Raw genomic sequence first — 27,389 nt, 5'->3', positions numbered from 1 at the left:
GGAGAGAGTACGCAGTGCAGAACTTCTCTTCCCAACACAGAGACCTAGCATTTTCAAGCAGCAACCATCAGTGCACCAGTTCAGTGCATAGATATTTTACAAATTCTATTGAGTTCAATGGTAGTTGTATAATATCGCATGCACTGAGCTCCCCCTAGTGGTGGCTGAAGGCAGCCAGTTTTATCATATATTGTGTAAAGGGAAGCAGGGAATATAAAGCTGTATGGGAGATTTATCAGTGTATTTATGCTTGTTTTCTGGTGTAATTACATGACAAAATGTGGTGTTACAACTGAGCACCATAGTTATGAAGTCATAACAACCACTAGTATTCTAAAATATTCCTTCACCCAGTTGATAAATCTGTTACTGTCGACACAGTATGTATCTGTAGTCACCTCTCTCAGTGGGAATGGGGCCCATACTATGTGTATGTTGTTATGAGGTCCCTGTGTAAAACATTAGCCTTTCAACTGAATGTTCACATCATTTTGGTTTATTTTACTTTATGTTTCTAAATGAGTCTAAAAGTTATAAATAATGTATACAGTGAACTGCCTGTATTAGTGAATAGATTTAAGGGTGTTTTCCAAGATTCTGATATTGACGACCTGTCCTCGGGATAGTTCATCAATATCAGATCGGCGGGAGTCCAATACCTGGAACAACTGTCGACCAGCTGTTTGAGGAAGCCATGGTGCTCACAGTCCAATTCATGTTCATTGGTCACGTGGCCTAGGCGCTGCACAGTCCAGTTCAATTGAATGGGACTGAGTTGCAATAACAAGCATGGCGGCTATCCAATGGACGGCTCTGTGCTTGGCAAGCTACAAGGAGGCTGCTGCCTCTTCAAACGGCTGATGGGTGGGGGTCCCAGGTCAGAACCCTGCCGATCTGATATTGATGATCTATCCTGTAGATAGGTCATCAATATCAGAATCTTGGAAGACCTCTTTAAATGATCAAATTCTGGATTCCTGAAGCCACCACTAGGGGGAGCTTGTTGTATACTCCTTTTATTTTTGAGTTCACTACATAAATAATAGTGGTGGCTACAGGCGGCCTGGGTTTTATCAATGAAAGGAGCTAACTCCCTAACAATATTTATGTCATATCCACAGGACAGGAAATAAGTACCTGATGGCTGGGGGCCCAACTGCTGGGACACTTCACATTATAATATATTTATTAGTCACTGGGCTAAGTAACAGCAAACCTTTACTTCAGCTTTACTTCTGTCTACAAAAAAATAAGACTAAAACCTTGAGGTTCTTATATTACACTTATTTTGGACTTGCAATAAGAGAAGACTTTATGTATGTTCTTGGAGTGACAGTAATAATTGTAATAATAATCTTTGCTTTTTTTCGTCCGAGCTCACCTGTCCTGGATAAATGTGTACTGCACAGGATGAGAAGGGTCATTTGTCGGAGTGGCCCAACATTTCTCCAATCTTATTATTAAATGTCCAGGAATCTGTAAAATAATAGCTAAAACAGTCATATTCCATATCCAGCTGTAATGTTTATTAGTGAGAAATGCTTCTCTTCCAGTAGGGGGCAGCAGAGACTTATAATCTTTTACTGACCAGTTGTGCTGCGTACATGACCCAATGAGCCTCAGAAGGATCATTCCAAGAACGTTCATTCATGATCACAGTCTACCAGTGAGCTAACAAATGAGCATACACTCATTTAATCTTTTAGGTGGCTGCAAACATGATAATTTGCCGGCAGGATAGCTCCTCGTGCCATGCAAAATATAGCAGAGGAAAGGGTATCACATTAATAATTGCTCTAACACCACCCCATAGTCATTGAACAGTAATACACTGCCCGACTGAGCAGGCAATTATCAGGAAGGGATGTCGCTTCCTAATAATTACCTGCTCGTCAGTGGAGGTGAAGAGTGGTATTTGCATAGAGCGATCACCTCCACTGTATGAGGACACGCAATGGATACTGCTATTGCTCCTCCTCATACAGTTTCAGTCTTTCTGGGCAGCAGATCCCTGTCTACACAGCACGATTTGCTGCCCAGAAAGACCACGATGATTTATTGTGCATTTCACTCAATGAATGGGCATTTAGCTTGTTTATCGGGTGATCGGCAGCGCTATTGGGAATGAACGTTTGTAGTAACATTTGTCACGATAATCAGCCTAACAATTGTGCAGTGTAAATTCACCATAACAAAAATACATTTTAATATCTTTCCCAGAAACCCAGAGGGACATCAGCTGGCCTACAATACTGCGCACACGTACTCTGCATACTAGGTGGTCTCCATAATGAGAAAGAATACTACCCCCAGAAAATCGCTTGTATATTGTCGAGAAACACAGATTAGTATACTGGGCTCTCTCTCTTGCTTGCTCTCTCATTGGTTCGGGACAAATCAATATGTGTCCTAAATTTTTTATTTTTTTTGCCCTGAATCTTGAAAGTTTCCTCGTCTCTCTGCCAGAAAGGTATAATTTTGGTGCACAGAGAATTGCCCCTAACCAGATTCAATAACATTACTATAAAAAACTTACCATATAAACTCTGACAAATATGTTGTCATCAAGTTTCAATGATGGGACTGTGGTCCACATGTTCTGAAATTCTTCATCCTTGTATAACATCATGGAGACAGAAAAGTTTCCATCTTCTGTGCTTAAAGTTATGGTTCTGAAAAATTAGATGTAAACTTGTTAGTAATAGACAATATACAGTATTGGGAGATTCATTCTCCAAGGGTGAAACACAGGTGATCTAGTACAATGGGGAAAATGATCAAAAGTAGTGACAGCTGGGTGATACCATTCCCCTTATCCCAGGGGGGTGTCCCTACAGTCTAATGCCTTATTCACACAGTCAGGAGGTCATTTATTATCAGATACACGCCAATTTTTTGCGTATATCTGGCACAGATTGCGGCACAAGGGTTAATTACGCCGCAATCTGCGACACTTCCCCACTCCCGCCAGGTCTAAAATAGGTAGAGGTGTGGCGTGGGCGGTGAAGGGTGCGGTCGGCAGGCCCATCTCATTTTGTCATCTTCTACACCTGTTTTAAGCGTAGAAAATAGTGTAAATCTACGTCAGCAAGAGAGCTGGCTTTCATTTAGACAGGTGGTGGATATGCCGAAATTATGTTGAGGCAATTATGTTCCTCCGATGACCTGTGCTCCCCAGCATCAGGCAGGACACACATCACGCTGCTGGGCTGTGTGGGCAGAGGAGGATCACAGGCTGACTCCCGGCCTGTACCACTCTTCCTACACAGACCAGCAGTGTGGAGCATCGGCAGTTGAATGGTGAAGCCCGGAATGGGTGGATCCCTGCTTCACCATTACAATCAGCTGTCTCTGCATCCTAAGGATGCAGAGACAGCTGAGAGCAGTACATAACTCAGCCGTTCTGGGACCATGGGACAGCCACTGAAATCCAAGACTGTCCCACTGTATCTGGGATGGTTGGGAGTCATGCTATAGACTTGTATTGACATATTTCATATGACCCTTCAGTGAGCTGCTTCAGTCCTGGACAGATTCAAATGATATTTCAAATAGAAAAGCAATTAGCAATGGGGGGAAGGATTACCAGCTGATGACATAAAACTAGACACTAGAAAACAAGACACATTGCAAAGTTTCTTGTGGTCATTTTTACTGTGGTTGTGTTAAACTCTATGCGCCATAAAGACATTGTGATGTCACAAGATCACATAACATGCTAAAGTCTATGGGATGTACCAGCAGGGAAATATCTACATCTCATGCACCACACTTCCCAATTGTCCCTCTTTTGGAGGGACTGTCCCTCTGTCCTTCTTTGTTCCATAAATGTCCCTCTTTTTGATCTGAGGTGTAGATTCAGATCCAGAAAGTGTTTGGCTGGTTCCTATGTCCATATTAGAGCCCTTCTTGTATATTATTTCATTATTTGATGCTATTAGAATTTTAGCAATTTCTATATTCGGATCATTTTTGCGCTATTTCAGAAGAGAAAACCTTTGAAGTGTATAGATATGCAGGACAAATGGATCTTTCACACAATGAAACATAAGTGACCCTCTTTGAATGTCCAAAAACATTGGGAGGTATGCATGCACTGTGGTAATAAAGGTTGGTAATATCATATAAAAATAATAATAACTAACTCTATTGATGGTGTCAACAGGGAGGCGCAAGGTCCCTTTGGGATTGAGGTTTCCACTTTCACATGACCCTGTGATGTCAGAAGGTCCTTATGGCGCCTGGTGTTTAGACACTGTCCATCTACTATTGATTTATGCAAAGTTGTGTGAAAAGTTAGTGACCATTTGATGACTTGCAATCCCCTCCTCTGTTATGGAACTGGTAGACAGGTTGTGGTCTGGCTCTGTAATGTAACTTCAGCTTGCAGCCTTCTGCCCACCTCTCACACTCTGCATAGTTGTTTCTGAATTGATCTGAGCACCCTTTGTGGCTAGCCTTCCCCACTGGTCTGTAGACACCCCTGCTCCTGCTATGTCCTAGCCCAGGACACACAACAGACTGTCTACTACAATGTAGGACCTTATATTATTCCAAAAACCTTCCCCAGCTGTTACCTGAACTTTGGTTCCACCTCCCTTTTGCTGACACACAGCACCTACAGGTCCTTCTAAAAAAAATTAGCATATTGTGATAAAGTTCATTATTTTCTGTAATGTACTGATAAACATTAGACTTTCATATATTTTAGATTCATTACACACAACTGAAGTAGTTCAAGCCTTTTATTGTTTTAATATTGATGATTTTGGCATACAGCTCATGAAAACCCAAAATTCCTATCTAAAAAAATTAGCATATTTCATCCGACCAATAAAAGAAAAGTGTTTTTAATACAAAAAAAGTCAACCTTCAAATAATTATGTTCAGTTATGCACTCAATACTTGGTCGGGAATCCTTTTGCAGAAATGACTGCTTCAATGCGGCGTGGCATGGAGGCAATCAGCCTGTGGCACTGCTGAGGTGTTATGGAGGCCCAGGATGCTTCGATAGCGGCCTTAAGCTCATCCAGAGTGTTGGGTCTTGCGTCTCTCAACTTTCTCTTCCCAATATCCCACAGATTCTCTATGGGGTTCAGGTCAGGAGAGTGGGCAGGCCAATTGAGCACAGTAATGCCATGGTCAGTAAACCATTTACCAGTGGTTTTGGCACTGTGAGCAGGTGCCAGGTCGTGCTGAAAAATGAAATCTTCATCTCCATAAAGCTTTTCAGCAGATGGAAGCATGAAGTGCTCCAAAATCTCCTGATAGCTAGCTGCATTGACCCTGCCCTTGATAAAACACAGTGGACCAACACCAGCAGCTGACATGGCACCCCAGACCATCACTGACTGTGGGTACTTGACACTGGACTTCAGGCATTTTGGCATTTCCCTCTCCCCAGTCTTCCTCCAGACTCTGGCACCTTGATTTCCGAATGACATGCAAAATTTGCTTTCATCCGAAAAAAGTACTTTGGACCACTGAGCAACAGTCCAGTGCTGCTTCTCTGTAGCCCAGGTCAGGCGCTTCTGCCGCTGTTTCTGGTTCAAAAGTGGCTTGACCTGGGGAATGCGGCACCTGTAGCCCATTTCCTGCACACGCCTGTACACGGTGGCTCTGGATGTTTCTACTCCAGACTCAGTCCACTGCTTTCGCAGGTCCCCCAAGGTCTGGAATCGGTCTTTCTCCACCATCTTCCTCAGGGTCCGGTCACCTCTTCTCGTTGTGCAGCGTTTTCTGCCACACTTTTTCCTTCCCACAGACTTCCCACTGAGGTGCCTTGATACAGCACTCTGGGAACAGCCTATTCGTTCAGAAATTTCTTTCTGTGTCTTACCCTCTTGCTTGAGGGTGACAATGATGGCCTTCTGGACAGCAGTCAGGTCGGCAGTCTTACCCATGATTGCGGTTTTGAGTAATGAACCAGGCTGGGAGTTTTTAAAAGCCTCAGGAATCGTTTGCAGGTGTTTAGAGTTAATTAGTTGATTCAGATGATTAGGTTAATAGCTCGTTTAGAGAACCTTTTCATGATATGCTAATTTTTTGAGATAGGAAATTTGAGTTTTCATGAGCTGTATGCCAAAATCATCAATATTAAAACAATAAAAGGCTTGAACTACTTCAGTTGTGTGTAATGAATCTAAAATATATGAAAGTCTAATGTTTATCAGTACATTACAGAAAATAATGAACTTTATCACAATATGCTAATTTTTTGAGAAGGACCTGTATACACTGTGGCAGGTATGTTTGCTCATTCATTGGCAGTATTAGGCTCCTTTCACACTTGCGCTCGTCGGTCCGCTCGTGAGCTCCGTTTGAAGGAGCTCACGAGCGGACCCGAACGCCTCCGTCCAGCCCTGATGCAGTCTGAATGGAGCGGATCCGCTCAGACTGCATCAGTCTGGCGGCGTTCAGCCTCCGCTCCGCTCGCCTCCGCACGGACAGGCGGACAGCTGAACGCTGCTTGCAGCGTTCAGCTGTCCGCCTGGCCGTGCGGAGGCGAGCGGATCCGTTCAGACTTACAATGTAAGTCAATGGGAACGGATCCGCTTGAAGATGTCACCATATGGCTAAATCTTCAAGCGGATCCGTCCCCCATTGACTTTACATTGAAAGTCTGAACGGATCCGCTCAGGCTGCTTTCACACTTAGATTTTTTTCTAAGTTATTAATGCAGACGGATCCGTACTGAACGGAGCCTCCGTCTGCATTAATATGATTAATATGATTAATATGATCGGATCCGTTCAGAACGGATCCGATCAAACGCTAGTGTGAAAGTAGCCTTAGGCTGCCAGATGATCGCTAATGAGCGTTACTACAAATGCTTGTCAAAATTGGCAGGTGTAATACACGGGCACTGGCCATTTGCACTCCTTAGGCCTCTTTCACACGAGCGCGTCCGGATTAGGTCCAGATGCGTCCCGGTGCATTGCGGCACACCCGCGCGAGTAGGTACGCAATTGCAGTCAGTTTTGATGCATGCGCGTGATAAAAAACTGGATGTGGTACCTAGACCCGAACTTCTTCACAGAAGTTCAGGTTTGGGTTCAAGGTTGTGTAGATTGTATTATTTTCCCTTATAACATGCACTTCTGCAATGCTTGAAAATTGCAGCATGCTCTATATTCTGCATTTTTAACGCAGGACAGGCCCCATAGAAGTGAATGGGGCTGAGTGAAAATCGCAAGCATCCGCAAGCAAGTGCAGATGCGGTGCGATTTTCACACATGGTTGCTAGGTGACAGTCTATTCACTGTATTATTTTCCCTTATAACATGGTTATAAGGGAAAATAATAGCATTCTGAATACAGAATGCTTAGTAGGTAATCAATTGAGGGTTAAAAAAAAAAAAAAAAAATTAACTCACCTTCTCCTCTTGATCGCGTAGTTCCCGGTCTCTTCTTTACTTCTTTAATGATGAGCTGTCGGCTAAAGGACCGTGGTGATGGACCATGTGATTGGAGCATGTGATCTGACGTCACCACAGGTCCTAGCCGGTAATTCATCATTAAAGAAGTAAAGAAGAGACCGGGAACTACGCGATCAAGAGGAGAAGGTGAGTTAATTTTTTTTTTTTTTTTTTAACCCTCAATTGATTACCTACTAAGCATTCTGTATTCAGAATGCTATTATTTTCCCTTATAACCATGTTATAAAGGAAAATAATAACATCTACACAACACCGAACCCAAACCTGAACTTCTGTGAAGAAGTTCGGGTCTGGGTACCACAGTCGTTTTTTTATCAAAACACTGAACATCGGAACGCAATTGCAGTCAAAACTGACTGCAATTGCGTACCTAATCGCGCGGGTTTGCCGCAATACACCGGGACGCATCCGGACCTAATCCGGACACGCCCGTGTGAACCCAGCCTAAGGCCTCATGGACACAACAGTATTTTTTCACGGTCCGCAAAAACGGAGTTCCGTTGCTCCGTGATCCGTGTCCGTATTTTCTTCCGTCTGTCTTCCTTGATTTTTGGAGGATCACCAGACCAGAAAAGCGAAAAAAAATCTATGTCAAATTTGCCTCGAAAATGATAGGAAAAAAACGGACACAGATCACGGATGCGGAGGACAATCTTGTGTGCCTCCGTGTTTTTTCACGGACCCATTGACTTGAATGGGTCCACGAACCGTTGTCCATCAAAAAAATAGGACAGGTCATATTTTTATGACGGACAGGAAACACGGATCACGGACGCGGATGACCAACAATGCATTTTCTGAGTTTTCAACGGTCCCATTGAAAGTCAATGGATCCGCAGAAAATTACGTTGTGTGCATGAGGCCTAAGGCAATACATAGGCGCACCAGGTCCACCAGAGTGGTTCTCCAATTTTTGGCAGACCCATTGAAATGAGTGGGTCCTCATCCAATCCGCAAAAAAAAACGGAACGGACACGGAAACAAAATACGTTCATGTGCATGTAGCATTAGGCCGCTTTCACACGAGCGAGTTTTCCGCGCGGTTGCAATGCGTGACCTGAACGCATAGCACCCGCACTGAATCCTGACTAATTCATTTCAATGTATCTGTGTAGATGAGCTTTTTTTTCATGCATCAGTTCTGCGTTGTGTGAAAAACGCAGTATGTTCTATATTCTGCGTTTTTCACGCAGACCTGGCCCCATAGAAGTGATTTGGGTGTCAGTGAAAAATGCATTGCATCCGGAAGCAAGTGCGGATGCAATACGTTTTTTACTGATGGTTGCTAGGAGATGTTGTTTGTAGACCTTCAGTTTTTTATCACGAGCGTGAAAAAGGCATCAAAATGCGTTGCACCCGCGTGGAAAAAACTGAACGCAATCGCAGACAAAACTGGCTGAACTTGCTTGCAAAATGGTGCGAGTTTCACTGAATGCATCCGGACCTCATCCATCACACAAATGGGCCTTAGATACACAGGCCCTAAGGCCCCTTGCAGACGAGCGTGTCTGGATTAGGTCCGGATGCATTGCGTCTGCAATCAGGGAAAATCGTGCGAGTAGGAACGCAATTGCAGTCAGTTTTGACTGCGATTGCATTCTGATGTTCAATTTTTATTGCGCGGGTGCAATGCGTTCTGCATGCGCGTGATAAAAAACTGACTGTGGTACCCAGACCCGGACTTCTTCACTGAAGTTCGGTTTTGGGATTGGTGTTTTATTCATTTTATTGCTTTCCATTATAACATGGTTATAATAGTATTCTTTAATTCAGAATGCTAAGTAAAAGGTCCATTGTGGGGTAAAGAAAAAAAAAATAATGTAACTCACCTCATCCGCTTGATCGCGCAGCCAGGCTCGTCTTCTTTCTTCTTCTTCTTGCAGGACCTGGCTGAAAAAGGACCTTCGGTGACGTCCACGTGGTGAGCGCGGTGACGTCAGCACAGGTCCTGCTGAATGAAGATATTTAAATTAAAGAATGCTATTATTTTCCATTATAACCTTGTTATAATGGAAAAAAATTAAGTAAATGGGGTCCTGGGTGACTCATCCCTCGTCTCCTTAGCAACCATGCATGAAAATCGCATTGCATCCGCACTTGCTTGCGGATGCTTGCGATTTTCACGCATCCCTATTCATTTCTATGGGGCCTGTGTTGCGTGAAAAACGCAGACAATAGAACATACTGCGATTTTCACGCAACGCACAAGCGATGCGTGAAAATCACCGCTCATCTGAACAGCCCCGTTGAAGTGAGTATTCAGTGCGGGTGCAATGCGTTCACCTCATGCATTCTACCCGCGCGGAATTCTCGCCCCGTGTGAAAGGGGCCTAAGTGGCAGCATTGATGACAGCAAAGTGAAAATATCTATGACTAATCTCCACCACAGAACTAGAATCTAAAGTTATGGACTACTTAGTTGTACGATACTGTAATCTGTTTACGCCATTAAAGCAGTTTTCCGGCCTTAGAAACACATGGCTGCTTTCTTCCAAACCATGGACCACATCTGTCCACAGGTTGCAGGTATTGAAGCTCAGCCTCATTCACTCAACCCCTTTTAACACTAATGAATGACCATAGGCTAGCTTCACATCAGCGTCAGAGGTCTCAGACAGCCTGCCGGAGTTCTCTGGATCCAGCACTGTCATATACTGCCCCCTGCCTGCCAGACCCCATTGACTATAATGGGGTCTGGCAGAGATCCAGCTGCAACCTGCCAAATATGCCAGGAATCAGCCAGACAAAAAAAACTGCATGCCGGCATGCCTTTCCGGAGAGGGTAGCCACAGATGTAAAAGTATTCGAAATGCTATAAGATTGACAAAAAACGATCACTTACCTAATATCAACACTGATCCTGCTCTCCCCATTTGGCTGCTGCACCATGTAATTAATAGGGTAGCGACAGGCAAAAGTAATATTGATGTAAGACCTTGTAACCACATCAGAGGTATTGCTGTGTATGGTGTTGATGAATACAATGTGGGAGTCATCTGCGACCTGGAACACAACAGTATAGACTCTCAGTGCTGGTTCTCACTGCATTTTCAGTGTCCTGAGATCTGGGAATGTAATATGACTACTAGAGATTAGAAAGAGTAGAGATTGTCACAGCCAAACGCTTCAGTACGCTGGTGAAGAGCAGGGGGCCCTAAGGAGCAGAACTGGAGATAGGAATGACAAAGGAACAGTTTAGGTGCCCGGGTGAGGATAACCTGCATCTAGGTCATCCTATTGGTGATTGTCTTTTTAAGAGTTGAGAATAAGACCATGGCTACATGACGACGTGTGTCGTGCAACATTTGTTATACTGATAGTCAATGGTGTCACACTGCGACATGCGATATGCTGCGACTGCGACGCGACAGTCGCAAAAAATTCTTCCAAGATGTAATGTAGTTGTACCGTGTAGCCCTAGCCTGAAGAAGACACATTGAAAACTGATGCAGGATACAGATCCCCTGTTTGCTCAGAAACACACAAGCAACATCCACTATAGGACCTATTGACCTCACTGGACCCCCTAGTGGTGGGTGACGGTCACTAAGGAGAAATTTCTAGTTGGATCGGTGCTCTGCGGCAAACGAACAGAGTACTAATCCCAGATAAAGAATACATCAGGTGGTACATTTCTTAAGATCAGTGTTTTATAAGTCAGACCTAATCTATTCACGGCTGGCGGCAAACAGAGCACTTACGGATAAAGTATACTTTAAAGAGGTTGTTCCAAGTTTAGATGGATACGGAATGACTGGGACCCTCAGCAATCACGAGAATGAGGGTTTCATTCCCCAGGTCTGATGGAGAGGCAGGTCGAGCATGGAATTGCTCGGAGATAGCGGAGTATGGAGCTTGGCTATTTCCAGTGGCCCCAAAGAAAATGAAGGTAGCAGCAAGGCGCATGCTCGATCTTCCGCTCCATCACATCAGGGAAACGGGACCTCCGTTCTCAGGATGGTGAAGTTGGATAGGGGATAACTACTAAAGAGGAACAGCCTCTTTAAGTGGGACATTTATTAAAGGGAGTCTGTGAGCTCCGAAAACCATTCAAACGGTGTATTGTGTAAGTGACACTGAGTCTGGTCAAGTAATTTTTATCTTTATACTCACTTGCGTTCTGATGCTGTGCTCCCACAAACCAGCAGTAAAATGCATTGAGAGGACTCCTTTTTGAGTCTTCTCCATTATGTGCATGAGCCCAGGAGTCCTCTCAGTGCATTTAACTGCTGATTTATGGGAGCACAGCGTCAGAATGTAAGCGAGTATGAAGATACAAATGATATACCCGGACTCTGTATCACTTACGGTGGGTTCACATCATGTTTTTCCCATCCGTTTAACCGCTTCCTGACCAGCTCCATAATAGTATGGCGCTGCAGGAAGTGACTTCCTAACCAGCGCCGTAGTACTACGGCGCGCTGATCGGACGGTTGCAGGAGCTGCGCCCGCCCGATCAGCTGCAGGGGACAGGCTGTTCCCGTTAGCCGGACCCCTGCTGTATGCGTCGGCATAAGTGAAAACACAGGTGGCGGCGCATTAACCCTCACTATGCCGCAGTCAGCGCTGACCGTGGCATGTGCGGAGTGTGTGGAGGGAGGGAGCTCCCTCCCCTTCCCCATCGGGTCCCCGCGCTGCTGTGACGGGGACCCAATGGCAGGGAAGGCAGCCCGAAGCCTTCCACAGGCATTGGGGCTGTCTTCCATATAAGCCTGTGAGATCCAGCCCCCTAGATCTCACAGGCAGGAAGGCTGTAAGTGTATTATAGTGAGTAATACACTTACAGCCAATGCATTACAATACAGAAGTATTGTAATGCATTGTACAGGGGATCAGACCCCCAAAAGTTGTGGGGGAAATTATTTTTTTTTTAAATGCAAAAAGAAAGTTTTGCTTAATAAAGAAAATAAAAGTTCCAAGTAAAAAAAAAAGAGGTTCTTTTCCCATAATTAAGTAATAAAACAATTGTAAAAAATCGGAAAAAAAAGTTCACATATTAGGTATTGCCGCATCCATATCGACCGGCTCTATAAAAATATCACATGATCAGCCCTGTCAGATGAATGCAGTAATAAAAATAAAAAAAGTGCCAAAGCAGCCATTTTTGTTCACCTTCCCTCACAAAAAGTGTAATACCAAGTGATCAAACAGTCTTATGCACCCCAAAATAGTACCACTCAAACCGGCATCTCATCCCACAAAAAATGAGACCCTACCTAAAACAATCGCCAGGAAAATATAAAAAATAGGGCAGTCAGAAAATAGCAACACAAAACCAAGATTTCATTGTGTTCAAAAATGCATTTACTGTGTAAAACTTAAAGGGGTTGTCAATACCCTTATTTTCACCCAGGCAGCCCCCCTGAGGTTAGCATCTCATGCTCCGATGCGCTCCCTTGCCCTGCGCTAGATCGCGCAGGGCACGGTCTCTTTTGTTTTCAATAACACACTGCTGGGCGGAAACTTCTGCCCGGCAGTGTGTTTGGTGACGTCACCGGCTCTGATGGGCGGGCTTTAGCACTGCCCTAGCTGTTTTACTGGCCAGAGCAGCGCTAATGCCCACCCATCAGTGCAGGTGACATCACCGGGCTTCCTGTCAGCCCCATGGAGAGACCTGGTACGTCTCCCAAAAATGTCTTTGCCCTGCGCAAAAAATTTCAAGTAAAAAAAAAGGGGTTCTTTTCCCATAATTAAGTAATAAAACAATTGTAAAAATTAGAAAAAAAGAAAGAAAAGTACACATATTGGGTATTGCCGCATCCATATCGACCGGCTCTATAAAACTATCACATGATCAGCCCTGTCAGATGAATGTAGTAAAAGAGAAAAAAAAAGGAAAAAGGAGAGCATTGGAGCATGAACTGCTCCAATGCTTCTGTCAGGGGGGCTGCCGGGGTGAAAATGAAGTTATGTCCGGGTTCAGCTCTGAACCCGGACAAACCCTTTAACAAAAATAAAAATGATAGCCATATTGGGTAACACCACGCCCGTAACAACCTGCTCTATAAAAAATATCACATTATATGCCCCCTCAGGTGAACTCCAAAACAGCTTTTTTTTTCACCTTGTCTCACAAAAAGTGTAATACCAAGCGATCAAAAAGTCTTATGTACCCTAAAATGGTACCAATGAAAAGGTCACCTCATCAGGCAAAAAATGAGCCCCCACATAAGAAGATTACTCAAAAAACAAAAACCAATGGTGCCCATAAACCAATCCATCAAAATCTGTGCTTTACCACCACATATGGGCTGTTGCCATATTAAGGAGAAAATGGGTAACAAATTATGGGGTGCTTCTTATTCTGTTACCCCTTGTGAAAATTAAAAATGTGGGGCTAAAGAAGCATTTTATTGGAAGAAATGATACTTTTCATTTTCACAGCCAAGCGTTTTCAAATTCCATAAAATGCTTAGGGGGTCAAAGTGCTCAGTAGTACCCTTAATATATTCTTTGAAGGGTGTAGTTTCCAAAATGGGGTCACTTTTTGAGGGTTTCCACTGTAGGGTTACGTCAAGGTCTCTTCAAATACAAAATGGTGCCCAAAAACCATTCTAGCACAATCTGCCTCCAAAATCCATATGGCGCTCCTTTCCTTCTGACCACTGCCATGTGCCCATAGAGTAGTTTACCACCAGATATGGGGTATTTCTGTAAGCTGCAGAATTAGAGTAATGCATATTGAGGTTTAGTTTGCTGTCGACCCTTGCTGTGTTGCAAGAAAAAATTGATTAACATTAAAAATTTTGACATTTCGCCTGTATTTTCCTTTAATTCTTGTGGAACACCTAAAGGGTTAACAAAGTTTGTAACATCAGTTTTGAATAATTTGAGGGGTGTTGTTTCTAAAATGGGGCCATTCATGGGTGGATTCCATTATGTAAGCCCCTCAAAATCACTATATAACGGAATTAGTGCTTAAAAAAATGGTTTTGGAAATTTTGTTGAAAATTTGAAAAATGGCTTCTAAACTTCTAAGCTTTATAACGTCCTAAAAAAATAAAATGACATTTACATAATGATGCCAACATAAAGCAGACATATGGAGAATGATGACTGATAACTATTTTATCAGGCATTACTATCTGTCTTAAAAGTTGAGAAATTAAAATGTAGAAAATTGAGAATTTTTCGAATATTTTGTAAATTTGGGAATTTTTAATAAATAAAGAAAATATTGACTTAAATTTAGCACTGTAGTGAAGTACAATGTGTCACAAGAAAACAATCTCAGAATGGCCTAGATAAGTAAAAGTGTTCCAAAGTTATTATCCCATAAAGTGACACATGTTGGATTTGCAAAAAATGGCCTGGGCAGGAAGGTGAAAACTGGCCCGGGGTAGAAAGGGTTAATGTATACAAAAAAAACTGATACCTCAGACTGATGCCAAACAGTGGCATCCATTCTCCATAGAGTTCCATTATTTTAAAAAAAAATGTATACTTTTTTACCATTGTAAAAAAAAGTATATATATTTTTTTTACTGGACTCTGCAGGATACAAGAACGTTGTGTGCTGCGTTTTTGTATCTTCCAATGTATACGTCAAACGGAGGCATAAAACCTGACGTGAACCCTCCCTTACATTACACAACGCTTATTCTAGTTTGGGGATGTTTCTGAGCTGACAGATTCCCATTAAGATCAGCATTTTACACGTAGGACATAAATCTATTTGCAGCTGGCGTCAGATGCACTACAATTATTAAAGGGCCTCCTAATAATTGTGACGCATATCTGCAGGTCCATGCCAGCAGGATAGCTGATGTAGCATTCAGGTATAATCTATGCCAGTTTCCTGGTGTAGATTTTTTAAAATGTGCCAGGCCAGCTATGCCTGGCTCTGCTAAACACACTCCCTGCCGCGCTCCACCCAGATTTGTGAAAGCAATGAACATGGCACAAAGCCCCTAAAAAGTCGCAAAATTTTGCACAAGCTGGGCGTGTGTGACCTTTTTAGGCCAGTTTTTTGGCTTACAGGAGATGATGAATGTCCTCCATTGTGTTTACATTAATTATAGTTTTATTTTTTTATTATACATATATTATCGTGAAATGTGTCATTTTTACCACTATAGTCCCACAGTCTGTGAAATTCTTCTGGATGCTGAATACATAGAAATCATCATCTTCTCGTCCGCGACAGTCTGGGTCATTCAGGTGCAGTTCAGAAATCTAAGGGAGACAATAAATATGTAAAAGATGCAGAAAATAAGTAATACATGAATCAGAGTAATAATGAAAAATATATAGCAGCATTATTCTCTCACTATTACAATCAGGTTTTACTTTTTAGCCATTTTAATATTTTGCATTACGTGCAATTCCCCAATACCGATGAGGCTAGTATGACAGCAGGGTTAAGTCTATATTCGGCATGTAGTCGACATTCCCCTGACGTATGCATCTATCATGCGTACAGACTATTCATCAGTACATCCCTTCCTTGTATTGAGAAGTATAGACAGATTTTTTTTTTATTTGAGCCTCACAGCAATGTTTTGAATGGGGCGCCCGGCCTCGGTGCCGTTAATGCAGGCCAAAAAAAGACACTCACTTCTTCTTCTTCTTCTCCTGTGGGTGCCTCCGCTCTTCTTGCAGCACTGTGTCTTGGCACTCACTACATTGCACAGCGTCAGGTCATAGTGCGCTCCAACACACACCGCGTCCTGTCTTAAAGCAGTGCACTGCCAGAACTGCGCATACTACATCCCGTCAGGACATAGTGCAGCGCCGGCACCCAGAGAAGAAGAACAGCGAGCGGTGAGTAATACCAGTGCTAGGACTAAGAGCGCTATACTCACCGCACACGGGGCCCTGAAAATAAATCCATTTGTTTCCCTTCCAGCCCCTTCCTGAGGTCGGGCCCCGTAGAAGCCGCTTCCCCTGCTTCCATGGTAGCTACGCACCTGATGTGGGTCAGGCGTTCAAAGAATGTTTCAAACAGTCCCACCAAATATAATATAATGCCCCAATTCAGTATGAACCTAGCCTTAGTCAAGCTGACCCTTTTAGAAAAGTAATAGAGGAAACCATCAGTAGGAAACTCCCTGAGGATCTTCTGACAGCAGAATACTGCGAGGTATACATTTATCTTTACATGGGAGCTTATGGACATGTGTAAGAATGTATGGCTATACAGTGGCATACGACATAGCCTTCTGTAGGAGGTTTATGTTCAGAAGCCCTACCAACGTATACCTCCAACACAAGGGTCAAATGCGATGTGGACAGAGCCTAACAGACACCATTAAGCTGGATTCATACATGGACTTTTTTGTGCAGTGTATTTTATACTGTTTATAAAGCCAAACACAGGCTTGGTTACGTGTGAATGGATCTGTGGCTGAGCTGCAGTACCAGCAGCATGGACTAGAGCGGCGCTGTGGCACAAATTTGACCCCCCACCAAACATTTATTGTAGGCACTTTTAATGTTAGCCAGATCTTCCTGTAAATGTATTGCTTATAAAAGCATGGAATTGTATTATTTTAATTCATCGATATTCTAACAGCGATTGAACTCACATGTATTGGAGGGTTCTTAGTCAAGAAAAATCTCCTTGGAATCTCCACCTCGATTAAGTCCTTTGTACAAATGACCGTTTCATTGATTTCTGCATGAAAAGATTATATCATAGGGGTTAGACAACTTCCAAGGTATTGATGAGTCTTATAGGAAAAGAAACTGAAAATGTATGTATCTCTTAGGCTATGTTCACATCTGGGTTGGATCTTCTGTCACCCTTGATTCTCAAAATGGGGTGAAAAAGCTGTGTAATTTAGCTGTTATTGGGGTGTCTACCTTGTTAACCCCTTCTTCCCTCATTCAGCCCCTCTGAGTTGAGCATCAGAGCATTTCATACTCTGATGCTCCCACTTGTCCTGTGCTGGATTGCAGGGCAAGAGCTGTATGTTTACCTTTTTACACTGCTAGGTGGAAGATTCTGCCTAGCAGTGATCCTGGTGGTGTCACCGTCACTAATTGGCGCTCTTTAGCGCTGCCCTAGCCTGTTTTAATAGGGCAGTGCTAAAGACTGCCCATTAGTGCCGGTGACGTCACCGGGATCACTGCTAGGGAGAAACCTCTACCTTGCATACCCCAGTATGTCACCGAATCTCAAGAAAAAGCCCTTGCCCTTGGGCAAGGGAGAGCATCAGAGCATGAAATTCTCCAATGCTCAACTCAGAGGGGCTGAATGGGGAAAGAAGGGGTCTAGCAATTCTACTAGACCTTGATTCTCAAATTAGGGTGAAAACGCTTTCTAATTTTACTGTTATTGGGGTGTCCATCTGCCTATAACAGTAACTTTTTTTTACTACCAGAAAGGACTAGCAATGCACAGTGATGTACACTGAGATACACTCTCCCTGAAGGCCAGGATATAGCTGATTTAATGCACTTCGTGATTAATTAATTCAGAACTAAGCAAATGTTTGGAAAAAATTTGGCGAAGAATCTGAATGGAATTTTAAAAAACTTCGTTCATCGCTCTAATCATAACTATGGAAACATGGACAGAATCCTGATGGACCCTATTATAAGTCAATAGAATTTGTTGGGCGCTGTTTGGATCCATCATATGACTATTTATAAAGGAACCTTGGAATAGAGCCTAACCTACATAGAATCAAAAATAAGTAGAGAAAGGCAACTTCATGTTCTCTTAAAGGAGTTGTCTGGACTACAGATATCAATGACCTATCCTCAGGATAGGTCATCAATATCAGATCAGTGGGGGGTCCAAAACCTGACATCCCCACTGAACAACAGTTTTGGACAGCCATGGTGCTGGAACCATACTGTGTACAGTTTGGAAGCAGAACGCTTTGTACATTGAGTAGTTTCCGGTACCAGCGTATGGCAGCTCAGCTCCAATCCACTTGAATAGGAGCTAAGCTGCAGTACCTCGGAATGTCCACTACACAGTGTACAGAGCCTTCCACCTCCCTACGTGCTTAGTTTCAGCTGTTGCGGCTGCCCAAAACAGCTGATCAGTGGCAATGCCGGGTGTCCGACCCCAACCGATCTGATATTGATTACCTATTCTGAGAACCGTCATAAATATCTGCAGCCTGGACAACCCCTTTAATCCTAACTTTGTTTCAGTGACTATGGAACCAAAAATATGAAACGTGAAAAGCAGATAGAGTTGGATGATCATGTTTCGAGGTTAGGTTCTGTTCACACTGGCATCATGGCTTCCCTTTTTGGAATAAATATGTGAAACTAATATATCAGACTATTTTTCAAACCCTATGGATAGCCTGAACATGTCAGTAAAGACGCTTTACAATAGTCCTGCTTGACTGTGCTAGTATCTCTACATTGAACAGTTGGCATGGACACCAAGTTTATTAGGACAACAACAGTGTATGTCCTTGTTCCCATTAGGCCTCATATGGTTACTGATCTTGTCTGCTGGATCTCATCACTTCCTATAGTACAGTGAAATAAAGGCAGGCAAAAAGATATTAACGTTAAGCAGCCTCAGGATAGAGGAACATTAACATCAAGCAATTCAGTGACTTTGTGTAGATTCTGAGGATTGATTACACAAGTTACCAGATCATGTATTAGCTGTGGGCATTGGGAATAGACTACTGTATCTACTTCTCCTTTAAGAGCACCTGTCAGCAGGATCAACCCTATTAAACCAGGAATACTGTCTGACAGCGTTGAAGCTGATGATTAAAATAACGTGTGAAAATTGGTCACAGCAGTCATGAAAAAAAAAGTTTTTATTCTGAGGAGCTAAGGTGCACCTCAGTGCCTAATTTTTCCAGTTCTGACCACGCCTCTCAGTACACTAATTTGCATAAAGACAGGTATCATTTTAGACAGCAGAATCAATCCTGTCAGGCAGTATGGCTTGGTTTAATAGGGTTGATCCTGTTGACAGATGCTCTTTAACATGGTCATATACTTTACACGACACTAACCATCTAATTTGTTCGTTTATCAGATGTCGAGGGGAAAAGAAGAACTAGGCACTTTGAATTTTATTCTTCACCATACTTTGTTCTCAAGGAAGATAAGCTGCCACCTGAGAGCCTCAGCAACAGCGTTTTCCCCTCTTCTCATTGAGACCACATAGGTTTGTGCAGTGTCCCCACAGCAAATGTTGATGTGGTTTTATTTTGTGCACTGTATGTCTCATAGACTGTATATAGAGAAGGCAGTGGGTCAGCTGACGGCTGAAGTGAAGCCTTCTCTCTGATCTCCTGACCTCATAAATACCCATTTAAGCCATAGGTCAGGAGATCAGAGATAAGGCTTCACATGAGCCATCACTTGACAGGACTCAAAAGTCTGCAAGCAAACTGATTTTTTAATCCCTGATTCTCAAGAACTTCTGTAAATTAATTATAAAAAAAAATTGCCCAAAGGTGTCCATAGCCTTTTATTTTGGTCCAAAAATATAGAAGATGGTTGGAGTGATTGCAAAACCGCAGGAGAAATAAAGCATTACACAATTTTCATCTTATGGGCTATCCATGTAATACACACATGTGCTGGGTTCTCCAGAGTGAGATATGCTCCCGGAGCTACATAAGGGTCCTATTCTTAACCCTTTCAACCCCGGGGCAGTTTTTTACCTTCCTGCCCAGGCCATTTTTTGCAAATCTGACATGTGTCACTTTATGCGGTAATAACTTTAAAACGCTTTTACTTATACAGGTCATCCTGAGATTGTTTTCTCTTCTCATATTGTACTTCATGACAGTGGTAAAAATGAGTTAAAAAAATGTAATTTTTATTTATAAAAAATACCAAATTTACAAAAAATTGGGCAAAATTTGTAAATTTCCAAATTTCAATTCCTCTACTTTTATAATAGTAATACCTCCAAAAATAGTAATTACTTTACATTCCCCATATGTCTACTTCATGTTTGGATCATTTTGAAAATGACATTTAATTTTTTTGGGGACGTTAGAAGGCTTAGAAACTTAATTTTTAAGAACATTTCCAAAACCCAATTTTTGTCAGGAGAACTTCAGTTATGAAGTCACTTTCTGGGGCTTACTTATTAGAAACCGCCCATAAATCACCCCATTTTAGAAACTACACCCCTCAAGCTATTCAAAACTGATTTTACAAACTTTGTTAACCTTTTAGGTGCCCCACGAGAATTAAAGGAAAATGGAAATTAAATTTCAAAATTTCACTTTTTTAGCAGATTTTAATATTTTATCATTTTTTTCTGCAACACATCAAGGGTTAACAGCCAAACAAAACTCAAAATCTATTACTCTGTACTACTCTGTCTATAAAACTGATGTATAGGCGCTCAGCAGGCTTCAGAGTGGAAGGAGCACCATATGGCTTTTGGAGAGCGGATTTAGCTAGAATGGCAATTGAGAGCTATGACGTTACCCCATTGGAAACTACACCCCTCAAGGAATATGTCAAGGTGTGTAGTGAGCTCTTTGACCCATGGCTGTGAAAATATTTTTTTTAAATTTATTTCCATAAAAAGTTGCTTTAGGCCTAGTTCACACGAACGTATGCCTTTTATAGTTTTTTTGCGGTCTGTTTTTCACGGATCCGTTGTTCCGTTTTTGAGTTCCGTTGTGTTTCCGTTTCCTTTCCGTTTTTCGTATGCCATGTAGAGTATACAGTAATCACATAGAAAAAATTGGGCTGGGCATAACATTTTCAATAGATGGTTCAGAAAAAACGGAACGGATACGGAAGACGTACGGATGCATTTCCGTATGTGTTCCGTTTTTTTTGCGGACCCATTGACTTGAATGGAGTCACGGAACGTGATTTGCGGCCAAATATAGGACATGTTCTATCTTTCAACGGAACGGAAAAACGGAAATACGGAAACGGAATGCATACGGAGTACATTCCGTTTCTTTTGTGGAACCACAAAAAAACGGCCCGTACAAACGTTCGTGTGAACTAGGCCTTACACCTACATTTTTCACTTTCACAAGGGTAAGAGGACAAAATGCACCCCACATTTTGTTCCCCATTTCCCCCTGAATACGCCAACACCCCATATGTGCTCAAAAAATGATGTATGGGAGCATGGCAGGGTTCAAAAGGGAAGTAGCACCATAGGGCTTTTGTTGGACAGATTTTGCAGGATTGGCTTTTGGGAGCTATGTCGCTGTTAAGGGAAATATTAATCACTGATATTTTGGATAATACCAATAATTAATATTCATAAATAGTCGTGAGTCACCTATTTGTACCTAAAATAGAAAATATTAACTCTGTTAGCTAATTGATTAACTAACTAGATACCTCTGTCGCCTATACACTCCACTGAACTAAACTACGTGCGACTTACTACTACTACGGCGGTCATTAAAAACACTATACACTGTATTATGAATAATAAAATATTTATTACACAATACAATAATACAAGTCTAATTATATGCTATATCTATATATATTTATAGCTCAATGGTTATAAACATATATATACATATAGACGCACACACCATAGTACAGCAAAAACACTACAGTAAACACAATACAAACCTAACTACACTACACAATACACAATTCCCATTCCACCCCACACACTATCTATACATTACACTCACACACATATAAATACCAACCTACCCGTCTGGCTACTCACTGTCCCTAAGGGGTACAAAGGGTTAACGCAATGGTGACACTGCAAGGGTTAATACTAGTAGGCCAGGGATATAGACAGGGATGTAGCCGTGGGTTACAGGTTAGGGTAATACAGGGGTTAATCTGTGCATAGCCGCAGGATGAGTCTCAGACACTGGATCCTAATGTTACACAAATGGAAACATAGACAAAAAGTAACATCCATATGGGATTCTCAAAATAAATGAGACCCCATACACCAGTAGCCCACCCTTCCTAGATCTATACTATCCCTACTGAAAATAAAGAGTTAATACACTGCTGCAGGGGTACAGAAGGGGGTCAATGCAGTTGTGCAGCAGTGAAGGGGTTAATGACTTTGCCAGCAGAGGTACAGAGCAGCAGGGGTTACACTGCTGGGGCTGGAACAGAGAGCAATGCGGGATTGGTCAATCACATTGGTTGGTGGTTCAGGGGTGTATAATAAGGGGTTAATACAGCGGAGGTATTGCAGGGGGGTTAGAGAGGATACCAGGGGAGCAGGGTTTAAATGCAAGGGGTTTATAGCATTGGTGGTATAGAGGTGTCAGGGGTTAAATATACTCAGCCAATATAATGCTCGTTGTCCAGGGGTGCTCGTTCTTCTAGGGGATGATTCTCTTGATTCGGCTGCACGGCTCAACCCAAGAGCGCAGACGTCACCGCGCCAGCCCGTGCATCCCTGCACGCGCATCCCGGACCGCGCCGCTCGCTTCTAGGAATGCTTTGATCCTCCGCCTGTAGCGCATCTGCATACCCTGTAGTGCCATAATTATCGCGCCGGAGGTATGCAGATAACAGAGGGGGGGGGGGGACGTTTGTTTCCCTCTCTCTGTTATGTTAACTATCCCCAGCAGAGCTGGAGATAGTTAACCAAAAGGCATCGGATCTTTATCAATCCTATGCCTTTTGAAGTCACCAGAAGCTGGACTTAATTGTCATGTATGCCAACCAGGACATCTCTATGTATACACTTATCACCTGAACAGGCCCAAACACTGGGCCCACATTATGTAAAGGCTATTATACATACAGGTCCTTCTAAAAAAATTAGCATATTGTGATAAAGTTCATTATTTTCTGTAATGTACTGATAAACATTAGACTTTCATATATTTTAGATTCATTACACACAACTGAAGTAGTTCAAGCCTTTTATTGTTTTAATATTGATGATTTTGGCATACAGCTCATGAAAACCCAAAATTCCTATCTCAAAAAATTAGCATATTTCATCCGACCAATAAAAGAAAAGTGTTTTCAATACAAAAAAAGTCAACCTTCAAATAATTATGTTCAGTTATGCACTCAATACTTGGTCGGGAATCCTTTTGCAGAAATGACTGCTTCAATGCGGCGTGGCATGGAGGCAATCAGCCTGTGGCACTGCTGAGGTGTTATGGAGGCCCAGGATGCTTCGATAGCGGCCTTAAGCTCATCCAGAGTGTTGGGTCTTGCGTCTCTCAACTTTCTCTTCCCAATATCCCACAGATTCTCTATGGGGTTCAGGTCAGGAGAGTTGGCAGGCCAATTGAGCACAGTAATACCATGGTCAGTAAACCATTTACCAGTGGTTTTGGCACTGTGAGCAGGTGTCAGGTCGTGCTGAAAAATGAAATCTTCATCTCCATAAAGCTTTTCAGCAGATGGAAGCATGAAGTGCTCCAAAATCTCCTGATAGCTAGCTGCATTGATAAAACACAGTGGACCAACACCAGCAGCTGACATGGCACCCCAGACCATCACTGACTGTGGGTACTTGACACTGGACTTCAGGCATTTTGGCATTTCCCTCTCCCCAGTCTTCCTCCAGACTCTGGCACCTTGATTTCCGAATGACATGCAAAATTTGCTTTCATCCGAAAAAAGTACTTTGGACCACTGAGCAACAGTCCAGTGCTGCTTCTCTGTAGCCCAGGTCAGGCGCTTCTGCCGCTGTTTCTGGTTCAAAAGTGGCTTGACCTGGGGAATGCGGCACCTGTAGCCCATTTCCTGCACACGCCTGTACACGGTGGCTCTGGATGTTTCTACTCCAGACTCAGTCCACTGCTTCCGCAGGTCTCCCAAGGTCTGGAATCGGTCCTTCTCCACAATCTTCCTCAGGGTCCGGTCACCTCTTCTCGTTGTGCAGCGTTTTCTGCCACACTTTTTCCTTCCCACAGACTTCCCACTGAGGTGCCTTGATACCGCACTCTGGGAACAGCCTATTCGTTCAGAAATTTCTTTCTGTGTCTTACCCTCTTGCTTGAGGGTGTCAATGATGGCCTTCTGGACAGCAGTCAGGTCGGCAGTCTTACCCATGATTGCGGTTTTGAGTAATGAACCAGGCTGGGAGTTTTTAAAAGCCTCAGGAATATTTTGCAGGTGTTTAGAGTTAATTAGTTGATTCAGATGATTAGGTTAATAGCTCGTTTAGAGAACCTTTTCATGATATGCTAATTTTTTGAGATAGGAATTTTGGGTTTTCATGAGCTGTATGCCAAAATCATCAATATTAAAACAATAAAAAGGCTTGAACTACTTCAGTTGTGTGTAATGAATCTAAAATATATGAAAGTCTAATGTTTATCAGTACATTACAGAAAATAATGAACTTTATCACAATATGCTAATTTTCTGAGAAGGACCTGTATATAAATATACACTCACCTAAAGAATTATTAGGAACACCATACTAATACGGTGTTGGACCCCCTTTTGCCTTCAGAACTGCCTTAATTCTACGTGGCATTGATTCAACAAGGTGCTGATAGCATTCTTTAGAAATGTTGGCCCATATTGATAGGATAGCATCTTGCAGTTGATGGAGATTTGAGTGATGCACATCCAGGGCACGAAGCTCCCATTCCACCACATCCCAAAGATGCTCTATTGGGTTGAGATCTGGTGACTGTGGGGGCCATTTTAGTACAGTGAACTCATTGTCATGTTCAAGAAACCAATTTGAAATGATTCGAGCTTTGTGACATGGTGCATTATCCTGCTGGAAGTAGCCATCAGAGGATGGGTACATGGTGGTCATGAAGGGATGGACATGGTCAGAAACAATGCTCAGGTAGCCCGTGGCATTTAAACGATGGCCAATTGGCACTAAGGGGCCTAAAGTGTGCCCAGAAAACATCCCCCACACCATTACACCACCACCACCAGCCTGCACAGTGGTAACAAGGCATGATGGATACACGTTCTCATTCTGTTTACGCCAAATTCAAACTCTACCATTTGAATGTCTCAACAGAAATCGAGACTCATCAGACCAGGCAACATTTTTCCAGTCTTCAACAGTCCAATTTTGATGAGCTCGTGCAAATTGTAGCCTCTTTTTTCTATTTGTAGTGGAGATGAGTGGTACCCGGTGGGGTCTTCTGCTGTTGTAGCCCACCTTTCTTTCCCATTCTGACATTCAGTTTGGAGTTCAGGAGATTGTCTTGACCAGGACCACAACCCTACATGCATTGAAGCAACTGCCATGTGATTGGTTGACTAGATAATCGCATTAATGAGAAATAGAACAGGTGTTCCTAATAATTCTTTAGGTGAGTGTATATGCATATAAAGGCTGGCATATATACATATAGATTTAAATTCAACCCTTCCCTCAACAGTTGCATATAAAAGCACCCTGAGGTACCCCTAGAGTGGAAACCCCCAAAAGTGACCCCATTCTGGAAACAACACCCCTAAAGGAATATTTCAAGATGTGTAGTGAGAACTTTGTCCTCAAAGGTGATTCATGGAATTGGCTATGAAAATGAAAAATAAAAAAATGTTCCCGAAAAAAAAATTGACTTTAGGCCCAAATGTTTCATTTTCACAAGGGGGAACTGGAGAAAATGTACCCCCTAATTTATTGCCCATTTTCTCCTGATTACAGCAATACCCAATATGTGCTTGTATACTGCTATATGGGTGTACCACAGGGGTCAGGAGGAAAGGAGCACAAAATGGCTTCTGGAAGGCAGATTTCACCGGAATAATTCACAGACGCCATCTTGCAACTGAACACACCCTGAGGACAGATTTTGCAGGATTGGCTTTTGGGAGCTATGTCGCATGTGAAGACACTCTGAGGTGGCCCTACAGTAGAAACCCCCAAAAAGTTACCCCATTCTGGAAAAAACACCAATCAAGGAATATTTCAAGGTGTGTAGTGAGCACTTTGACCCATCGGGCGTTTCACAGAATTAGGAAACGCTTGGCTGTAAAGATGAAAAATTAAATTTTTTTCCAGAAAAAGTTGCTTTACACCTACATTTTTCACTTTCACAAGAGGTAACAGGACAAAATGCACCCCACATTTTGTTACCCATTTCCCCCAAAATACGCCAACACCCCATATGTGCTCAAAAAATTATGTATGGGCGCATGGCAGGCTTCAGAGTGGAAGGAGCACCATATGGCGTTAGGAGAGCGGATTTAGCTGGAATGGTAATTGAGAGCTATGTTGCATGTGAAGACACCCTGCGGTGGCCCTATAGTGGAAACCCCCAAAAAGTGACCCCATTCTAGAAACTACACCCTAAAGGAATATTTCAAGGTGTGTAGTGAGCACTTTGACACATCGGGTGTTTCACAGAATTAGGAAACGCTTGGCTGTTAAAATGAAAAAATCAAATGTTTTCCAGAAAAAGTTGCTTTAAACCCACATTTTTCACTTTCACAAGGGGTAACAGGACAAAATGCACCCCAAATTTTGTTCCCCATCCCCCCCCCCCCGAATATGTCAACACCCCATATGTGCTCAAAAAGTGGTGGAAAAGGTACTTTTTAGCAAACAGGTGTTTCACAAAAGGCAGAAATAGTAGAGAAAGGATTTCAAAGCACATATTTGTAAAAATGAAAAATTACTAGCAGACCCCAATTTTTCACTTTCACAAGGGGTTAAAGGAGAAAATGCACCCCAGTATATGTTCCCTCTTTTTGCAAACACCCCATATGTGCTTGTAGCCTGCTGTATTGGCGCACAGCAGGGCTCTAGAGGCAAAGTGCAAAAACAGTTTTTTTGCAGGCCTGAATAAACAGACATGGATTTTAGCTGCCATGTCACATTTAAAAATTACTGAGGTCCCCAGAAATGAAAAAAAAACAAGAAGTGACCCCTTTTTGGAAAGTGCACCCCCGTACGAACATTTTAAGGGGTGGAAGGGCACGGTTGTCTCACAGAATTTTTTTTTAGTGGTTGTTGGAAAGTGAATATGCAAGCGAGGTAGACTAAATCAGAGATATAAAGTGGAAATATTACAGGGAGCATAAAGGATTAAATTAAAGAGAACCTTTCACCGATTTTTACACTGTGAACTAAGTATGCAGACATGTAGAGCGGAG

General features: G+C 42.6%; 1 protein-coding gene across 1 annotated transcript in view; it reads right to left on the bottom strand.

The window, feature by feature from the left end:
• The window catches only part of LOC122936265 (ZP domain-containing protein-like), a 36,516-nt gene extending 13,759 nt beyond the window's left edge, over positions 1 to 22,757 (bottom strand). Inside the window, exons 1-6 of the mRNA XM_044292382.1 lie at positions 22,629 to 22,757; positions 16,967 to 17,055; positions 15,510 to 15,614; positions 10,282 to 10,442; positions 2,537 to 2,672; positions 1,382 to 1,476 (exon numbers count right to left, since the gene is read on the bottom strand). Coding sequence (XP_044148317.1) covers positions 1,382 to 1,476; positions 2,537 to 2,672; positions 10,282 to 10,328 — 278 coding nt within the window. The 5' untranslated portion in view covers positions 10,329 to 10,442; positions 15,510 to 15,614; positions 16,967 to 17,055; positions 22,629 to 22,757. The remainder of the gene's footprint in view (positions 1 to 1,381; positions 1,477 to 2,536; positions 2,673 to 10,281; positions 10,443 to 15,509; positions 15,615 to 16,966; positions 17,056 to 22,628) is intronic.
• Between the last annotated feature and the right edge of the window lie 4,632 nt (positions 22,758 to 27,389).

The sequence above is a fragment of the Bufo gargarizans genome, chromosome 4, assembly GCF_014858855.1.
Source record: "Bufo gargarizans isolate SCDJY-AF-19 chromosome 4, ASM1485885v1, whole genome shotgun sequence".
Taxonomy (NCBI): Eukaryota; Metazoa; Chordata; class Amphibia; order Anura; family Bufonidae; genus Bufo; species Bufo gargarizans.
This window is presented reverse-complemented; position numbering and strand designations above follow the sequence as displayed.